The sequence below is a fragment of the Eschrichtius robustus genome, chromosome 8 (assembly GCF_028021215.1).
Source record: "Eschrichtius robustus isolate mEscRob2 chromosome 8, mEscRob2.pri, whole genome shotgun sequence".
NCBI classification, from domain to species: Eukaryota; Metazoa; Chordata; class Mammalia; order Artiodactyla; family Eschrichtiidae; genus Eschrichtius; species Eschrichtius robustus.
In genome coordinates this window covers 60043154-60060749 of record NC_090831.1, presented here as the reverse complement: position 1 = coordinate 60060749, position 17596 = coordinate 60043154, and the positions used below count along the sequence as shown (strand labels likewise).

Below are 17596 nucleotides of genomic sequence, written 5' to 3'. Positions count from 1 at the left end.
TTGCTTTTACAATTTTAGGACAAAGTCTAAAATTGCAAGACATGCTTGCCATCTTCTCTTTACCTAATTACTTATCTGTTTTCTCTTCCATTGTGTTCTGTGCAAGGATGTTGATTCATGGGATAATTCCAAATCTGGCTCATTGTAAACTCTTGTATTTTCAATGACTTAAAATTCCTTTATCTCTTGAGGTTTACCTAAAATAGCCCTATTTGGGTCTTGGAAGTCTTTAGAATATGATACAGAAGAAAAATTAAGTCTAGATTCTTGTTAATTTCTGCCACTGATAATACTTTTCATTTAACTTATATTTATTAAGTGCCTGCTCTGTGCCAGGCACAGTCCTAGAAGCTGTGGAGCCAGTAGAGACAGGACAGAAAAACTTCCTGCCTTCATGGAACCTACTTTCTAGCAATGAAGGGTATATAGAAGTCACAGAAGACAAGTGAATAGGTTGCTGATGTGGGTGGAAGTTCATATGAAGGAATATATTCTTGTCCCTGGGTCTGTGGATTAGCTGTATCTTGGCAAGGCCCCAGCCCTTTCATTCTCGGTCCCAGGCTGAAGGAGCAGCTCCCATCTGGGCTATTCTGTCCTCATGGCAGAGGACAGGAACACAGGTGACTGAAGGGAGATATTCCGGTGCTTTAAAAGCTCACCTTCTTTCGTCAAAAGAAGTCATTGAGAAGCCTGGCTTGGGGTAGGAAGATTTAGTCCACTCATGGGCTACTTCTCCACCTGTGAAGACAGATACAGCAAGGAAGGTCTTCACTGAATACTTGTTTAAGGGAGAAGTGGGGGTGAATTATTAGGAACAAAGATACAATTACAACTTAACCACAAAAGACTCAGTTATTTCTTAAAGCATGGTTCCTTAAAGATGCCAATAGGCAGAGCTTGGTTAACTTAATTAGGTTACTTCATTAAAAATTTTTTAATGTATTTCCTTTTTGAAAAACACATATCATTTAACTGTTCTTACTAGGTTTCTTTGTCTACATATGTTTTGAACATGAAAAGCATAGGTAGCAGTTTCTACCAGAAACACCATGAGGACAGGGTGGTTGTGCCTTAGAACCATGCCTCCCTGATATCATGCCCCCCATCACGGGAAAAGGGAACAATGATCAAGACATTGGCTAGTAGCTTTTCTAGGAGCTGAAGATATTGAAAGAAATCAAGCAAGCAACCTGTGCCTTTATGGGGCTTACATTCTATTTCAGGGGGACAGGCAATAAACTAAATAAACAATTAAAATACATGGTATAATAAAAAGTGAAAAACTAAATAGGGAAGCACTGAGGAGTGTCAGTGTGGTATGAGGAGGCCTCTCTGATAAGGTGACATTTGTGTGAAGAAGCGATCTATTTAGATATCTCCAGGAAGAGTATTCCAGGCAAAGGCAACAGAAAATGCAAAGGCTTTGAGGCATGGCATGTTGTGGACAGCAAGAAAGAGAGACTATTTAGTAAGAGCAAAACTGTAGGAGATCAGGTCAGAGTCACAGCAGGTCCCCTATCATCTAAGAACTTTGGCTTTTATTCTGAGTAAGATGAGAAGTTTTTTGGAAAAGTCTCTGCAAAACGTGCATAATGTGATTTTTGGGGTCTTAACAGGATCTCTCTGGCTGTTGCATTGGGAGCAGATTCAGGAGCAAGGGCAGAAGTAGGGAGACCTTAATCTAGGGATGAGGTGATAGAGGTTTTTACCTGGGTAGGATTTTTCTAACAAATGCAAACTGTGTTCCAAGTTAGTAAAGGTCATGATATGATTTATACTGATTTTAGCTCAGTTTAATCAGAATAATAATTTTCAGGATGTTATGTATCATTCATAAGGACTGTGGTTATAGTTCATAAAAATAAATAAAAAACCACTAGTGACATGTGTGATGGTGTCTTACTCTTAACTTTCCATCAGAATTTGCAGCCACATTCTCCCTAAATTGAATATTGAATGCCGGCACGAGTAACAGAGTAATTATTGCCTTTGGGGTCACACAGCTATGTCCTTAAATATTTCTGGCTGCATAATTTGGGTCAAGCTGCTTAACCTTGTTGAGACTTAGTTTATTTTTGTAGAAAAATTTCTACTTTTTACAATTATGAGTAAAATGCCCACCACCTCTTGATTCATAGAAGAAACTCAAAATTAAACTAGTTCCCTGCCCCCCCCAAATTTGAAAGGCCTCTTGAATGGTAGAATAAATATCAGTGACAAAATTTCAGTCAGGTATGAAATGTTTGCTTTAACATGAATGTGTGTTTGATAGCTGCTCCCACCAACTCTGTTCTGACATTTTGAAACTGATGACTCAACAAGGCAAATTATCGGATGATGGTACAGAGAATACTGAAATTTGAGTCATGACAGAAGCCATCTGGCTATGTCCCTCTGCTTGGTGGCAAACTCGTTGCAGATCTTTCTTCTGAGATTTTTATTGAAGCCACATAGCCATTGGCCATCTATATATGCAAATCTAACCATCATAAAAGTTTGGATCTATTTTGTAGACTCTGCAGCAGTCTGAAAAATGCGAGAGCTTTGAAAATTGCCTTCCTTTCTTAGTTGGGTGTTGGCGTCACACAGGGTTAGAACATGACTAAGTGTTCCTGAGACTCTGCCGAGCTGTGTAAGGTGAAATGGAAGTGAGGTGAAAATATGAGGGCAGCCATGGTGTGCTGCTCTTTTAAAAAATTTCCAACAGAATTATGTAATGAATTGAAGAGATAGTAGGGCGGATTTAGATTAGATCTCGCCATGAACTTAATTTAGAGCCACCGTCGTTAAGAGATACAACAAAAATTCCCTTTAGCTCTGAGCTGTTATTTTAGAATAATAGCAGCATTTTCCTTAATGAAATGCTGTATAGAGGTCCTTGAGATGATAATAGTCAATGTTGTTTTCCTCATATTATCTCAGATCATTTCAGCATTACTAAAACTGGCTTTGGTCTGTTAACTCATAGTTAAGGAAACAGTGTGGTTAATGATTTCAGTTTTTTCTAGTCAGTTTAAAATAATCCCAACGTTATTCAGGGTTATCATCTTATTTGTACTTAATTTAGCAAATTTAGCTCTGTTTTTGTACATGCTACACTTTGATTAAAGTAAAAGAAAAAGTAAATAGCAGTGCCAAATGAGTGAAACTAGTTTATGTAAGTTGCTTAGCATTTTTTATTCTCTTTCTTTGTCAAATTGCCTAATTTTGGAAGGTACCTTAGCAGATGCTCAAGAAATATATCCGAGATTTATTCTTTTGAAAAACTCAATCCTTCTTCTCTTCTTCCAAATATGAGATACTCTAAGTCCTCTCTTAATATGAAAGTGTTGTTCTTTATGCTTGCTGAAATGTGAATGGCATGTCGTATAACAGTCTCTCTTCTTTTCTCTCCCAGGAGCTCTTTCCAGTTAACAGACAGAGCGTGGATCATTTTGCTCAGTACTTCACTGACGCAGGTCTTAAGGAGCTCTCTGACTTCCTCCGAGTCCAGCAGTCCCTGGGCACCAGGAAGGAGCTGCAGAAGGAGCTCCAGGAGCGTCTTTCTCAGGAATGCCCGATCAAGGAGGTGGGGACCGTGGACTGACATCACTGCAAACCCGTTTAGCGAGACGGATGATGTAGCCTGTGCAGCACAAGCTTTACCTCCCTTAAGGAGACCTCCCTTTGTTTATTGCTATGAACTTGAGGCCCTTTTCATACCATTTAAGTGAGCTTGATGTCAAAGTATTGATTCAGACTCCTCCAGGATGTTCCAGAAAATAATGAGTATTTCCACACAAGTGACTTATTTAACCAGGTTGCTATGGTTGTCAAAATGTTTCATCTGTTGAATAGATTTACTCTCCACTAGCAGTATATACCTCGATTTATGGTGGTTTTCCCATTTTATTGCAGATTACATAATATGGTTAAGTACTGGGTTAATATATATAGGTTTTAATTTTAAGACAAAAAAGGGGTGATTTTGCATTCATATCATGGGTAAAGACCAGTTGGACCAGTGGCTCACTGGATCCCACTCATAATAGTTGCGTATTCACATAACATAAATACTACCTTTTTGTATAGCTATCGTTCATATGGCTATGATTGTATCTTTTTTTTTTTTTTAAAGTCCTGCCTGAAGAAAACTTCCTATTTGAACTTTTAAAAACTTTTACATGATAATTCAGAAATTGCCTAAAGAGTCCTTTCCTTTTGCCACTTACTCCCAAGTCCCAAATCCTCACTACCCTGCGTGCTCACAGCCTTGCAAGGTACCTTTTGCGGTTTAAGACTGGAGAATTCCAGACCGATGCTGTCCAGCGGGTGGAGTTGTTGGTCCTAAGTCTCATGGCGTTAAGGTCAGCAATATATTCAGTAATCTTTCTCCAAGCAAACAACTTGAACATGATTTAACATGGGGGAAAAAAAGGCAAACCAAATAACACTGCGATACCTTTAGTTGCAGAGATGTCACCTTTCTTTGCAGCTTTCCCCAGCCCAGCTGGGGGACTAGGACTTCCCAGTTCCTTCTGTTCTCAAAGGCTGCTTAACCCACAGCTGACCCCTCTGTACCCCAGGCCAGCAGGAAAGAAAGCAATGTATTTTCATTAAAAAAAAGGAAGGGAGAAAAATAGCTGTACTACTCACAAAGTAGTTAGTACACGTGAGATATATTGATATTATGGTTTTTAATCACTTCTGAGACCCTCACCTCTATTTGTGATTCTATTCTGAAGGAGAAAGATTTTTTCCAAACAAGTTTAACATAAGATACACTGTTAGGCAGATTTTATTCCATACGATCAGGTTTTAGGATACATTTGCATATTTAAAAGTAATTCTGAAGGGAAAATAGCCTGCTCAGTGTTGCTGCTTTGATATGTATCATATTAAAAAAAAGTCTTTGCACTTTACAGTTTATTTACATGAGGCATGAGGATCATCAAAAGCGATAATTAGGGAAGAGATATGGGAGCATATGTATATGTATAACTGATTCACCTTGTTATAAAGCAGAAACTAACATACCATTGTAAAGCAATTGTACTCCAATAAAGATGTTAAAAAAAAAAAAGCGATAATTAAAGAATAAATTGCAGAGAATGCCTTGTACAAACCCAAGACATTTTTCAAGAGGTTTAAAGTTAAGGATCGGAAGTAAAAATTCACAGCTCTGTTGCCTTCTTCAAACTCCAGAAAGTCAAACTGGCTTAAATAATCTTTGCCCTGCTTTACTCAAAGGGGTTGCTGCCTGTAAAAGAATAGCCCCTAAGAAACCACGATTCTCTTTTTTTATTTTCTATTATCCAGCACCTCCTGGCAGGAGATAAGCCTATTACTTTTGGGACTAAAAATAAATCTGCTTTGAGAACAAATCATTGTGTTTTTCCTGCCTCTCGTAACTTGAGAGTATATGCCAGGAGGGGAGGAACTGAGCAGAATATTTGTCTGCCCCTAACCTTTTACTGATCGGGCACAGTGAGAGGGGAACTCCCCATCTGTCTGTTACTCTCTGACTCCTTTTTTTTGTGAAATTTAGGTGGTGCTCTATGTTAAAGAAGAAATGAAGAGGAACGATCTTCCAGAAACAGCAGTGATTGGACTGCTGTGGACCTGTATAATGAACGCTGTGGAATGGAACAAGAAGGAAGAGCTCGTTGCCGAGCAGGCCCTCAAGCATCTGAAGGTACAGGGTCCCAACAGGGTGCAGTCTCGGCTGCAGGCCAACTGCATCTCTTAACACTGTGAAGGGTGGGTTCTAATCATAATTCGCCCACACTCAGTCCAATCATGTACTTCCTAGTGTTTTTCTTTTCAAATTTGCCGCTACCTAAAATGTTTCAGGTGTAAGAGCTTATGAAATACCTAAGGGTAAGTTCTTACTAAAAACAATGTCAGAAAATCCACAGAATAGTCATGTATTCAGTATTTAAAGGGAAATATAGTCTAACTATTGGTTCTCCTTCTACATGACAAAAATTCTTAATGAGTATTTTTTAAGTAAACTACAAGCTGACATTAGAATTTGAAAACTGAGTGGTGGAAGAAATCAACTGATTGTATAAATTGTATATTTTTGTGGGGAGATACATATGTTTTTGCTTTTATTGTCCTCTCCCTATAAAAGTGTCTTAAGACAAGTGGAAGACTTAGAGCCTGCCTTCAGAGTTTACACTTGAATTGGGAAGTCAACAGGTACCTAGTTTAAACTAGGTAGGATGTAAATTCAGATAACTCTCAGTATTTAGGAGGACAGAGCAGTGAGTAGCCTATGCAGGTTAAGTTGACCAGGGAAGGCTCAGAGGTGGAGTTAAGTGTTGAGCTGAGTAGGTCTTAGAGAGAACAATAGCCAAACATCAACAACTGGAAGCCAAGGTCATTTGGGACGAAGGGAACAGTATGAACAAAACCATAAAGATGACATGTGAGGGGTCTGGGATGTTTGGGAAGGAGACGCCCACTCTTCCAGTGGCAGAGCCACACGTCAGTGGTGGAGGGGTCACAGCAGCCCTGGGAACCTTTGGAACTTAGGAACTCTGTCTTATTTTCACAGGACCCATTAGACAGACACAGTAGCATAGCAGTTATCTTTAACATAGAATTTCATATTTGGTTTCTTTTAGTGGGTACAGTGAGAGAAATCTGATAAGGTGCAGGGATAAAAAATTCATTTTGATTGGTCACAGTATTAGAATAAGATAATCCTCAAAGTGAAGATTTTCTAAGCAAACCTCCAGATTATTGTTATGATTCAAGTGGTGTCAGCCCTGCACCTCCCACGAGAGTAAATGGTTTTACTCCCCACTTCTGTTCCAGCAATACGCTCCACTCCTGGCTGTGTTCAGCTCCCAAGGCCAGTCAGAGCTGATCCTCCTCCAGAAGGTTCAAGAGTACTGTTATGACAACATCCATTTCATGAAAGCCTTTCAGAAGATCGTGGTTCTTTTTTATAAAGGTGTGTATCCATGTCGTCCTGCCACTATGTTTCTATGTTTTTGTTGAAGCTTTTTGAGGGACAGAGTAGGGGGTGAGGCAGAGGGGGAAATAGGTTAATGATAGTCTTTGAGTTTTAGTGATGCAGCCATATTATGTAGAGAGAGAAGGTGCAAACACCATAGACATGCGTGGCCTCAGGAACCAGCCTGATTAGGCCCCTGTACACTTGTCACTGGTGGAAATTGCTAGAAGACTGGTGATGAACTAATAATTTTGGTGGGGAGGGATGCTGAAAAAGACTGTAATTACAAAAAATAAGGTCTGTTTTTGAATTGTAAGGATTAGCTATAACAACGATGATTACCAAATGTTTACATATAGTATGTGCATACCTTTTCAGATGCCATAAAGCTGACTTTAAAACTACTGAAATAATTAGCTTTTCACTTTGTATTTTAGTTATTTGGCCCAGCCATTCTCCTGTTTTCCAAGGAAATGGCTATTTTTAGAACTTCACATTTACTGTCTTGTTATTGTATTTATAAGGATTAGGTTGCCATGACAACTGGCACAGCCAGTTTATTAAAAATGAATGCTATTAGGGTTTGTTTTTTTTTTAAACATCTTTAGCTATTAGGGTTTTAACTGATCTCAATCTCTATACCTGTAGTATATAAAAAAAAATGATCCTGGACTCTTCTTTGGTCTAGGTTTTTGTAGTTTTATGAGGCGGGGGGAAAGGAGCACTTAAAAAATGATACGTTTTGAACATTATAAAATGTTTATTAGAAGTTACTGCTATCTTAAATGGCATAACACAGAAAAGGCTAAAGTATAAATTAATACCAACCAAATGTTTCTTTGCTTTTTGATGTGTTCTTAAATTTGTCTATTTTGAATGACAAGTTGGGCATTTGGAATGTAAAAATTTTACGTTACTGATTACTAGCTATTTTTAAAATGTTTAATAGCATTTCACTAAGAGTTTTAATTGGCTATCCAGATTCTTCAAATGCATACATCTTGCCCACAAGGGTTTGGGTGATATTTTGCTTTCTCAGCACTAAGGTATTTGGCACAATTTTCATTATCAGTGGGAGACTGTGATGACTGCCAAGTCCCATTTGAAATTCAGTAATAGGTGTTTTTCTGTGGCCAGATCTGAATTGACCCTCTTGGATGTGGTCATGAGATAGCAATGTCTTAAGTCTAGGTGACCCATCAGAACCAAACCTGCAGGTCCTATGGCCAACCCACCTGTGGTACCCAGGAGCCAAGAAAGAGAAGCAGCCCCCCGCAGCCAGTGGCCATTCTGTCCACACCGGCCACAGCTGGCTCCATTTTAAACTGGTAGAGAGGTCTGTGGGATAGGTTTCACATTCGCTTCATGAGTGGTCAATATTTTCCACTACAGAAAAGCAAACTGTTTATAAACTAGCTGCCTAAACACATAATTTCCTTCCTTGTTGTTTAATAGCCAACTCAGCCAAACAGTGTCTCTTACCAAATCCTTGTTTTTAACTGAGACGTAGTTGTTTGAGCCTCGTCTGCAGCAATACCTCATTTCATTATTATACTTAATTCAAACAAACAAAAAATAAACTGCTTTTTATCAGTAAAGGCATTTAAGTGGCATATAAACTATCAAAATCCTATTCTTCAAATTTCTCATTTTAACCATTAATGAATGCCAACATCCTTCCCCATTAAACTTTTTATAACAACTACTAACAGCTAGCAAAACTGATTGCTTTGAGTTATTTCCTATTCTTCAGCCCCAAATGCTAAGGAACAGTGACCTGAAATTATAAAATAACCAAGCAGTGGGCGCTGAGAAGTAAAAAGAAGAGGCATTAGCTCTTCCTTAGGCCGTTGATTCACTAGGTAGTCAGCTTTTAAATAGATTGTTTCAGTTAGTAACGTCTGTGGCAAGTATGAGCAGGCCCAAGGGAACACAGGAGGATAAGTGTCAGGAACAGTTTTATTCTGACTCAGTTATTTGGAAATGAAATCAGGAAGCTTTTACAAATGGAAACCTAAACTGTATCACTGAAAAGTTAAAACTAAATGTCATTTTCTAGGTAATTTCATAATTTTCCACAAAATTATACATACAGGCTGTTTTTTTTTTTTAGTAAAATAATCGCATTTTTTCTCTTGAGAATATGGAACCCTCAAGGAATGATTGTTCCATACTACTGTTAGGAGAGTTACTGTGTTTACCTTCCTTTTTGAATAGTACTTTTTACTTTGACCTTATTTCATCCAACAAACACTTGTGCACCTGGACACATATATTTCATTTGTTTTTATGAGGATTTGGGTGCTCTTGTTGTGTATTTCATATGCCTAGGAAGGCTTGAGGACAGCATGTATTAAAGCACTCCTTTCCCAGTGCTCGTATGCATGTGACTCACCTGGAGAGCTTGTTAAAACAGATTCCCCAGGGATCCTGATTCAGTGGGTACAGCATTGGGCCCGCAAATTTGCGTTTTAACAAATTTCCAGGTGTTGCTGTGACTGTTCATCCGGGACCACTGGTCTAAAGGGTATCGGATGCCAGAAGTGACAAATCCCATGAACTATGGTAACATGGTTACGATTATACTTATCATTAATTCCATACACACATATACATTTTACAAATATCAGATAGTGTCTTGTTTGTTTCTTTTATCTAGTGATGTGGATCCGTTGACATTTTGCTTTCAAGCAGGTTTTCAAAAATGTAATGGAAATCATTTCTTCTTTCCCATTTTAAGTCTCTATTACATACACCCACCTTACTGTATTTCCAGAACTTGAGGATAACAGAAACATGAGGGTATGATTCCTCACGTCCCCTTTGAAAACCTAATTACTTAAATGAATGATATTATTAAAAGATTTTTAGATGTTTTATATAAAAAACAGTGGAATAAAAATGAATAAACGTTAAATAATCATGCTTTTCGGCAATGAAAGGAGAAAGTGGTGATTGGTCACTTAGTGAAGATGTACTTTTTGTACTAAAATCTAGATTTTTATATTTCTAAGGCAGTAGGAAAAATAGTAAATCCATCACTACTTTTTTTTTTTTTCCGTCACTACTTTTTTTTTTTTTTTTTTTAAATTTTATTTATTTATTTATTTATTTATGGCTGTGTTGGCTCTTCGTTTCTGTGCGAGGGCTTTCTCTAGTTGCGGCAAGCGGGGGCCACTCTTCATCGTGGTGCGCGGGCCTCTCACTATCGCAGTCTCTCTTGTTGCGGAGCACGGGCTCCAGACACGCAGGCTCAGTAGTTGTGGCTCACGGGCCTAGTTGCTCTGCGGCATGTGGGATCTTCCCAGACCAGGGCTCGAACCCGTGTCCCCTGCATTAGCAGGCAGATTCTCAACCACTGCGCAACCAGGGAAGCCCCCCGTCACTACTTTTTAAATATCACATTATTCACTTTCTAAAATAATTTTCTTTCTTCCTGAAGCTAAGTACCATAGTCTCAGCATGTAGGTCTGAAAAATATATAACTACCTTCTCAAGTACCATTGGTATCTCTATCATGGCTTTCATTGTTTGCAGATATTTCTTAGGTTAAATTCTGTTCCTCACGCACATTTTTCTAAAAGAAGTTTCTTATTCTTGTTCTAAAAAAAGGTTATTTGCCTTCTCACCATATAGTGCCAGCTTTCTTAAGGTAGATTATTTTTGACTTGTGTCCCTATGTGACACTGCTAATAAAAAGTACTGAATTTTCTAAGTTCCAAGTGACACAGTTTTCAACTTAAATATTTAAATAACTAACGTTACCTAAAACTTTGCAGTTCTCAAACCACTTTTACAATATTGTCTCTTTGACCCTCATGAAAACCCAAATTTTGAATTATAACGCTACACATTGAGACATATTTAGTTTTTCTCATCAAGTTCATCGATTTGTATATTATACATTTATTGAATGCAAACTAGATGGCAAGTCTTATGTTATTAAATGCTGGGAATGAGATGATGAACAAAATAGTCCTTGACTTCCTAGATTTCAGAGTGTAGAAGAAAATCAAGAATCATAATCACCCTGTCAGTGGCTAAAATAAGGCTCATACAGATAGATGCTGATTAGGAGTGAAAGGATGATAGAGGAGGGGCCCCCAGCTCAGAGCTGAAGCTAACTTGGAGAAAGAAAAAGGAAGCCTCTCAAGGGACACAAGTATTTCACCAGAGATGATGAAGAAGTTGGCCACATCGAGGGGAGAGAAGTGTACTGTAATGTGAGGGGGCTCTGTGCAACTGTAGAATGTCTTCCTTTCTTGCTGTACTTTTACTGATCCTCCGTATTCCTAGTATACATTTTGGGAGATCCCAACACTTTGTCATCTTCATCTCCCAGTTATAATGAACTCCTCTCCCTACTTTTCCTTAGTGGGAAAAAAAAGTTCTCTCTCTTCTTCATTTGTCAAGGAGTTCCTTCCTTTTTAGATTAGACTTTTCCCTACTCAAAAGTTGACTTTCTTTTTGGTGTTCGTGCTTTGCCTCAAAGTTGCCCTGTGTGGGTGCTTATGTCCCTTCTTTATTATTTATTCCCCTGGGACTAGAAATTTGGTCTTGCAGCAGGTGTTTATTACTAAATTAGGTTCTTCTAAGAACTCAGCTCTGCCCAGTTTGTCTGATTTTCAGTGGATGAGACATCCTATAAGTTTTACCGATCATGTATCGTCCTTTTCACAAGCACAGTCACTGACAAGGATTCTAGTAGTTGCATGGCCTCTTTCGGCCTCTGTGGGGCAATAAAACTCTCAACCTTCAGAGAATGAGCTCTCAACCTTCAGAAGGAAAACCTGAGACAAAGAGTATCGCTAAACTACACTCTCTGTTGCCTTTCCAACCTGTACATTGTGTCATAACATGATTCATGAAGGCGAGGAGAAAAAAGAGAATTTCTCTTTACATGTTTAATTCTATGTTTTGTTTTATAACATTAACAATAGCAGTTGTATAGTCCATGCATATAATTTATAAAACAAAAGATACACATATGTTGCGTGTACACACTCAGAATTGTCTTACTGATAGGGGAGCATGATCAAAACAGTTTGGAAATTATTGGTCTAAATCACAGGCATTTTAAAGATGTCATAAAAACAAATTATATACACGGGACTTTAAAAATCCATGTTTGAGCTAATTAGCATTCCTGAAAGATTTCTGCAAAGCCATCTTACCCAGTAACAGGTCACTTCCTTGAGCTGTAAGGCATCTGCTCCTCATTGCTATGGAAACTGGACTTTGATGGCAAGAGGTAGGAGAATCCTTTCATCATTGTGAGTGGGGAGTGTGGAGCTGGAAGCACAAGAAACTAAAAGACTAGAAGCTAAGAGTAATTCCTTAGGGCTCCTGATTATAATTTTTATGTCTAGTGCTTATATATGAATAAATCCAGACTTCCTTCTTCCTTTGCAAAATGTAGTGTATTTAATGACCAAAATAAAAAATAAAACAAACTTTATATTTTCTAAAACCAATCATGTGCATTTTTAGTCAATTTGACCCCTTCAATTGAATCCAAGAGCCAATTATTAATTTCAAGAAAACAAAGTTTTTGTTATGAAAAGATCACTGATGTTTTGAATGAAACCAGTATCAAATCACTTCTCTTGTTTTCATAAGTTAAAGGTATATTTTAACTGCAAAAACATCATTAGAATGATTTATCAGCATTTGCAATGGATTGGGCAGGCATTGGGGACAATAATAAATCCTTTTTATCTGTTTTCCATCTCATTTCCCACACCAAAATCCCAAAAGATAACCTATTAGAACACTGGCAAAGTCTGTAGGCTATTTTTTTCATATTCCCCTTTCTATTCTTAACATTAAATATTCTAAATTAATGGTAACTTGAGGGTATCAAGGCATATTTGTGGAATTTAGAGTTCTAGGTAATAGTTAATTGATAACACTTTTTGTTTCTCTCCTAACAGTGTACAAGGAAAACATTACTCATGTGATTTAGATATTGTGCTGTGGGAAAGTAAATTTAGGACTTAGCGATAGAGTAATGTAGAACTTTGGATTATGTGTGTATTGGTCCCATGGTACACCCAGGAAGCTCATCATTATATTTAATTATTAACATTATTATTGCATCCTGTCTACATTTTTTTCATTTGCTTTTTTTTCCTCCTAAAGTAAATCGCCTTAAAAGACCAGTCATTTGTGGTTGCTGCTTAATCAAGATGTGTTTGCAGTTGGTGGCAGGACACAGAGTGTTCTGAAATGCTAGAATTGCTGACTCATTGGCAAAATTACAAAATAACCTAGTTTCCTACCAGCAAATTAGCACTGTGAGATTTTCAAGTCCCAGTCCCATCACCATCACTACCCTAACTACTAAAATACATAGGGCACTGCGCTGTATGGAAATAAGCTTGGTTCTTGTCTTCTGATAAGTTTCAATACGAATTTCTTTTATAAAAGAGCTTTAATATTTGAAGTGATTGCCTTCTATTAAACTGTAAGACATGAAGTTGCTTTAAAACGTGACATGTATGTGGTAACTTTGAAACCTTTGATTTGAAATTGCAGCTGATGTGCTGAGTGAAGAAGCGATATTGAAATGGTACAAAGAAGCACATGTTGCCAAAGGCAAAAGTGTTTTTCTTGACCAGATGAAGAAATTTGTTGAGTGGTTACAAAACGCAGAAGAAGGTATGATTCCATTTAACAACTCGGGTGACCATTTAGCAAATCCTTTCTCACTATAATTCAAAATAGCTCCCCCCTCCACAGACTTTTCTTGCCTTCCTAAAACTAAAGTTCTGAGGTGTGTTCCATATCAGACATTTTGTCCACCTCTTAGCCTTCCTTTCTGAATCAAGGCAATGAAAATTTCTGCAAGATAAACAAAACAAAACCAAAACCTCTTAAATTATCCCTAATTTAAGGGACAAAGAGGAAGAAATAAGCAGCAGCTGTGAAAGGAAAAAAAATACATTTGGCTTAATCACATTTATGGGATTATATCGATTTTTATAGCACCTTTACCAGTTGACTGGTGTTTAAAATGGCAATACAAGTTGGAAGAACAATAATGATGAGACATAATCCAACTAAGCATGAAAAGTTGCAGATCCAGAAAAATATAAATAGTTTTAGTCACCAATAATATTTCTGAGCACGTTGCATTTTTAGAAAGGTAATTTCGTTTAAAAGCAAAAAGGAGCAAAAGTTTGCTGCCTGCCCTCATATATGACTCTCTTACCTAGTAAATGGATGCCTAGGCAAAAATGTCTTTTTTAGTGGGGGAGGGAGATAGAGTAGAAACTCTTTCATGACCTTATTTAAATGTGTCTCAGAAGAAATGACCTGACTTTTCTCTTTCTTCTCTCCTAGAATCTGAATCTGAAGGTGAAGAAAATTAGACGGCTCAAGAAGCACAATACCTAGGTCACCACACAACACTCTTCCTGGGAATGCTGAACCATTTGAGAAGAGAAACTTGGCTTCTGTTTTCACAAAGGAAAAAAAAAAAATAGGATAGGCTTCCCTTGTGCAGAGGGGGAAATGGTTTTTGTTTTTGTTTTGTTTTTAAATGGAGCCCTGAGGCATCAGCTATTACACTTGGGACTCTACCTCTCACTCACTATATGCTAACTTAAAGCCATTCAGCAGGGAGTCCAGCAGGTGTCTGAAATTAAATACTCCACAGACCCCTCTTTTTTAGCTGTATTTTTCAGGTACTGTGTGGTGAATGCCCCACTGGTGTCTATTACAGGGCCGCTTTGGTAGTTGTGTATCTGCTCGTGTATGTGATTTGACAAACCAGTTTTTTAAAATAAATGGCTTTTTAAAAATCTGGGCTTATATTTTCAGAGCTTTTATTTCTTTACTGTCCTGACTTCTTACACAGATGACATTTCAGTGTTAGGCTTTTTTTTCCCATCCAAAATACTGAATTGTTCTTGTCTATGGAAACCCTTCTGTTCCTTTTATCATCATAACTAATGCACTTCACTTATCTTTGTAGTGAAATAGAAATCAACCCCAAAATACAGGCACATAGCAGTAATATCAGGAAGTGATATTATTAATAATAATTATTATCTATATACGAGAATGTCATTTTCATTACACAGGAAATAATGACAATAACTGCAGCCAGGAATGACTGGAAGTCATAGGATAAAGAACTTTAAAAGTATTGACTCGGGCTTCCCTGGTGGCGCAGTGGTTGAGAATCTGCCTGCCAATGTAGGGGACACGGGTTCGAGCCCTGGTCTGGGAAGATCCCACATGCCACGGAGCAACTGGGCCCGTGAGCCACAGCTACTGAGCCTGCGCGTCTGGAGCCTGTGCTCCACAACAAGAGAGGCCGCGATAGTGAGAGGCCTGCGCACCACGATGAAGAGTGGCCCCCGCTTGCCGCAACTAGAGAAAACCCTCGCACAGAAACGAAGACCCAACACAGCCAAAAATAAAGATAAATTAATTAATTAATTTAAAAAAAAAAAAGAGAGAGAGTCTTACTTTAAAAAAAAAAAGTATTAACTCATCTACCCCAATATGGTACACTGCCCTGGAGATGAAAACCACATGGTACTCAACAAAGACAATTCTAGAATGCATTGCCTTTATAGCATAGTCCCTTGAGAGAAAAGCAGGAAACCGAAGGGAGGGGTATCTGATTTCTTCCAGTCCCTCGGTTCATGGCAAGCCTCCATCATCTACCTACCCTTCCACCTATCTAAAAATTAGTCCTATGAAGTTAAACGGTAGTCACGTTACGGAGTGCCTATTTAATGTGTTTATTTGAAGTGAAAAAAATGAATAATTTTCATTGAAAACAAAGGTGGCAAACTAATTTGACAAGTGCTGACTGCCAATTAGGATACGTGACAGGCATACCCTGTAAATCAAGTTCAATCTTCATCTCCGACGTTTTGACGAATATACTTAAAATAATGCAAATTACATTCAATTTGTAATAAAGATGTTATATGTCAACTTTTATGTATTTTATATTTAATTTTATGTCAGTATGTCCCCCTTCATTTTAGGGGATCCTGTGTAAAACATGCAAAGGGCACTGCAGTAGAGGATATTTGACTTTGCCCCGCTATTTCCAAAGGGTCCACACTAAGACCTAGAAAAGCAGTTGTCCAAGGTCTTAGAGTTAGTGACCAAGATGGAACTAAAGGTCCCACTTCTGAGTCTCACGCCTTTGCTCTTTTTTTCCTATATTCTGCTATCAAAGTATTTATGAGAATGTAAGTTTCTACAGTTCAAAAATTTTTTCAGCTAGCACTTCTATTGAATCAACATCTGGGAAATCAATTTTGTAGCCTATAAACTATAGGAATTGTAGAATACTAATACTTATCTTTTCTAGTGCATAATATTTTTCCCAAACGAACTTAAGATAGTGATTTTCAGGTAAGCAAGCATTGGGGGAGAGGGAGAATGCTTATCAGCAAGAACTTAATAACAATCATTCAACCAAAGCCCCTTCTTTCTCTGAAAGACAAGTGTCTCTTTTTCTTTTTAAAAATAAAACTTGTCCTAATTATAAAAGTAATTACATTAGTTATCTATTGCTACACAACAGATTATCCCCACATTTAGCAGCTTTAAACAACAGATGTTTATCCTATCAGTTTCTGTGGTCCGGATCTAGGAGCAGCTTACCTGGGTGGCTTTCAGCTGGGCCTCTGCTGAGGTTGCAGTCAAACTATTGGTTGGGAGTGCAGTCCTCTGAAGGCTGTAGCATCTGCTTCCAAGCTGACAGCAGTTGTATGATCAGGCCACTCAAGATGCCTGCTCTCTTGCTCTCTCTACATCCCCTGCTCAATCAGTCCCTGCCTCACATGACTGACCTTCCCTCCTAATCATAGTGTCTAATCAGTAAATGCCTACTTGACCCTGGCCCCAGCTGGTGATTGTTCTGATCTTTAGATCAGAACTCTACTAAGATAGTTTGAAAGGGGCGTGCCCCTCAGGTGGTTTCCCTGGTAACCAATGAGCCAACCTGACATCAATTCCCTCTATAACTGGTAACCTCCCTCTCCCCGTGGTACGGAAGAGTGCTGCCGCGTCTTGCCCTGGTGTCTTGCCTGACATCTGCTGCATACCATGGCGTGTCACTCCAGGACTTGGCTTCAGACAAGTAAGATCCCCCATCCTTTAAACTATTAATGTCCCTGTTGCTGCCTCGGGGCTCTGTCTTTGGTCTTGAGGCTGGGGGAGTACAGGGCTTGCCAGCCTGTGGGGTGTAGCCCAACAGCAGTGGTTGGTGGACCTCAGTTCCTCGCTGACTTTTAGCCAGAGACTTGAGTTCCTTACCACAGTGTTCTCTCCTTAGGCTGCCTGAGAGTCTTCATGGCCTAACAGCTGGTTTTCCACAGAATGAGTGGTCTGGGAAAGGGAGCCCTGGGAGGAAGCCATCTTTAATCACCTAATATTTGAAATGACCTTCCATACATCCCATCTACACATTCTTTGGGCCACACAGACCAACCCTGGTACAATGTGGAAGGGGTCTGCCTGAGATGTGACTACCAGGCGGTGGGGAGAATTGAGGGCCATCTTGGAGGCTGGCTACCACAGCAGTACGAATCTACATACTAAAATAATTCCTGGCTAGGTTAAAACTGTATGTCAACCATATAGTTTTTCATCTGGATAGATTAAAACTAATGTTAA

At 38.6% G+C, this 17596-nt stretch overlaps 1 protein-coding gene across 3 annotated transcripts in view; it reads left to right on the top strand.

The window, feature by feature from the left end:
• Window positions 1–14751, top strand: part of BZW2 (basic leucine zipper and W2 domains 2) — a 57833-nt gene extending 43082 nt beyond the window's left edge. For all 3 annotated transcript variants that reach the window (XM_068550563.1, XM_068550562.1, XM_068550565.1), the window contains exons 8-12: window positions 3398–3568; window positions 5528–5674; window positions 6805–6943; window positions 13484–13606; window positions 14291–14751. In XM_068550563.1, the coding sequence (XP_068406664.1) occupies window positions 3398–3568; window positions 5528–5674; window positions 6805–6943; window positions 13484–13606; window positions 14291–14319 (609 nt within the window). In that variant the 3' untranslated portion in view covers window positions 14320–14751. The remainder of the gene's footprint in view (window positions 1–3397; window positions 3569–5527; window positions 5675–6804; window positions 6944–13483; window positions 13607–14290) is intronic.
• Window positions 14752–17596: the final 2845 nt, after the last annotated feature.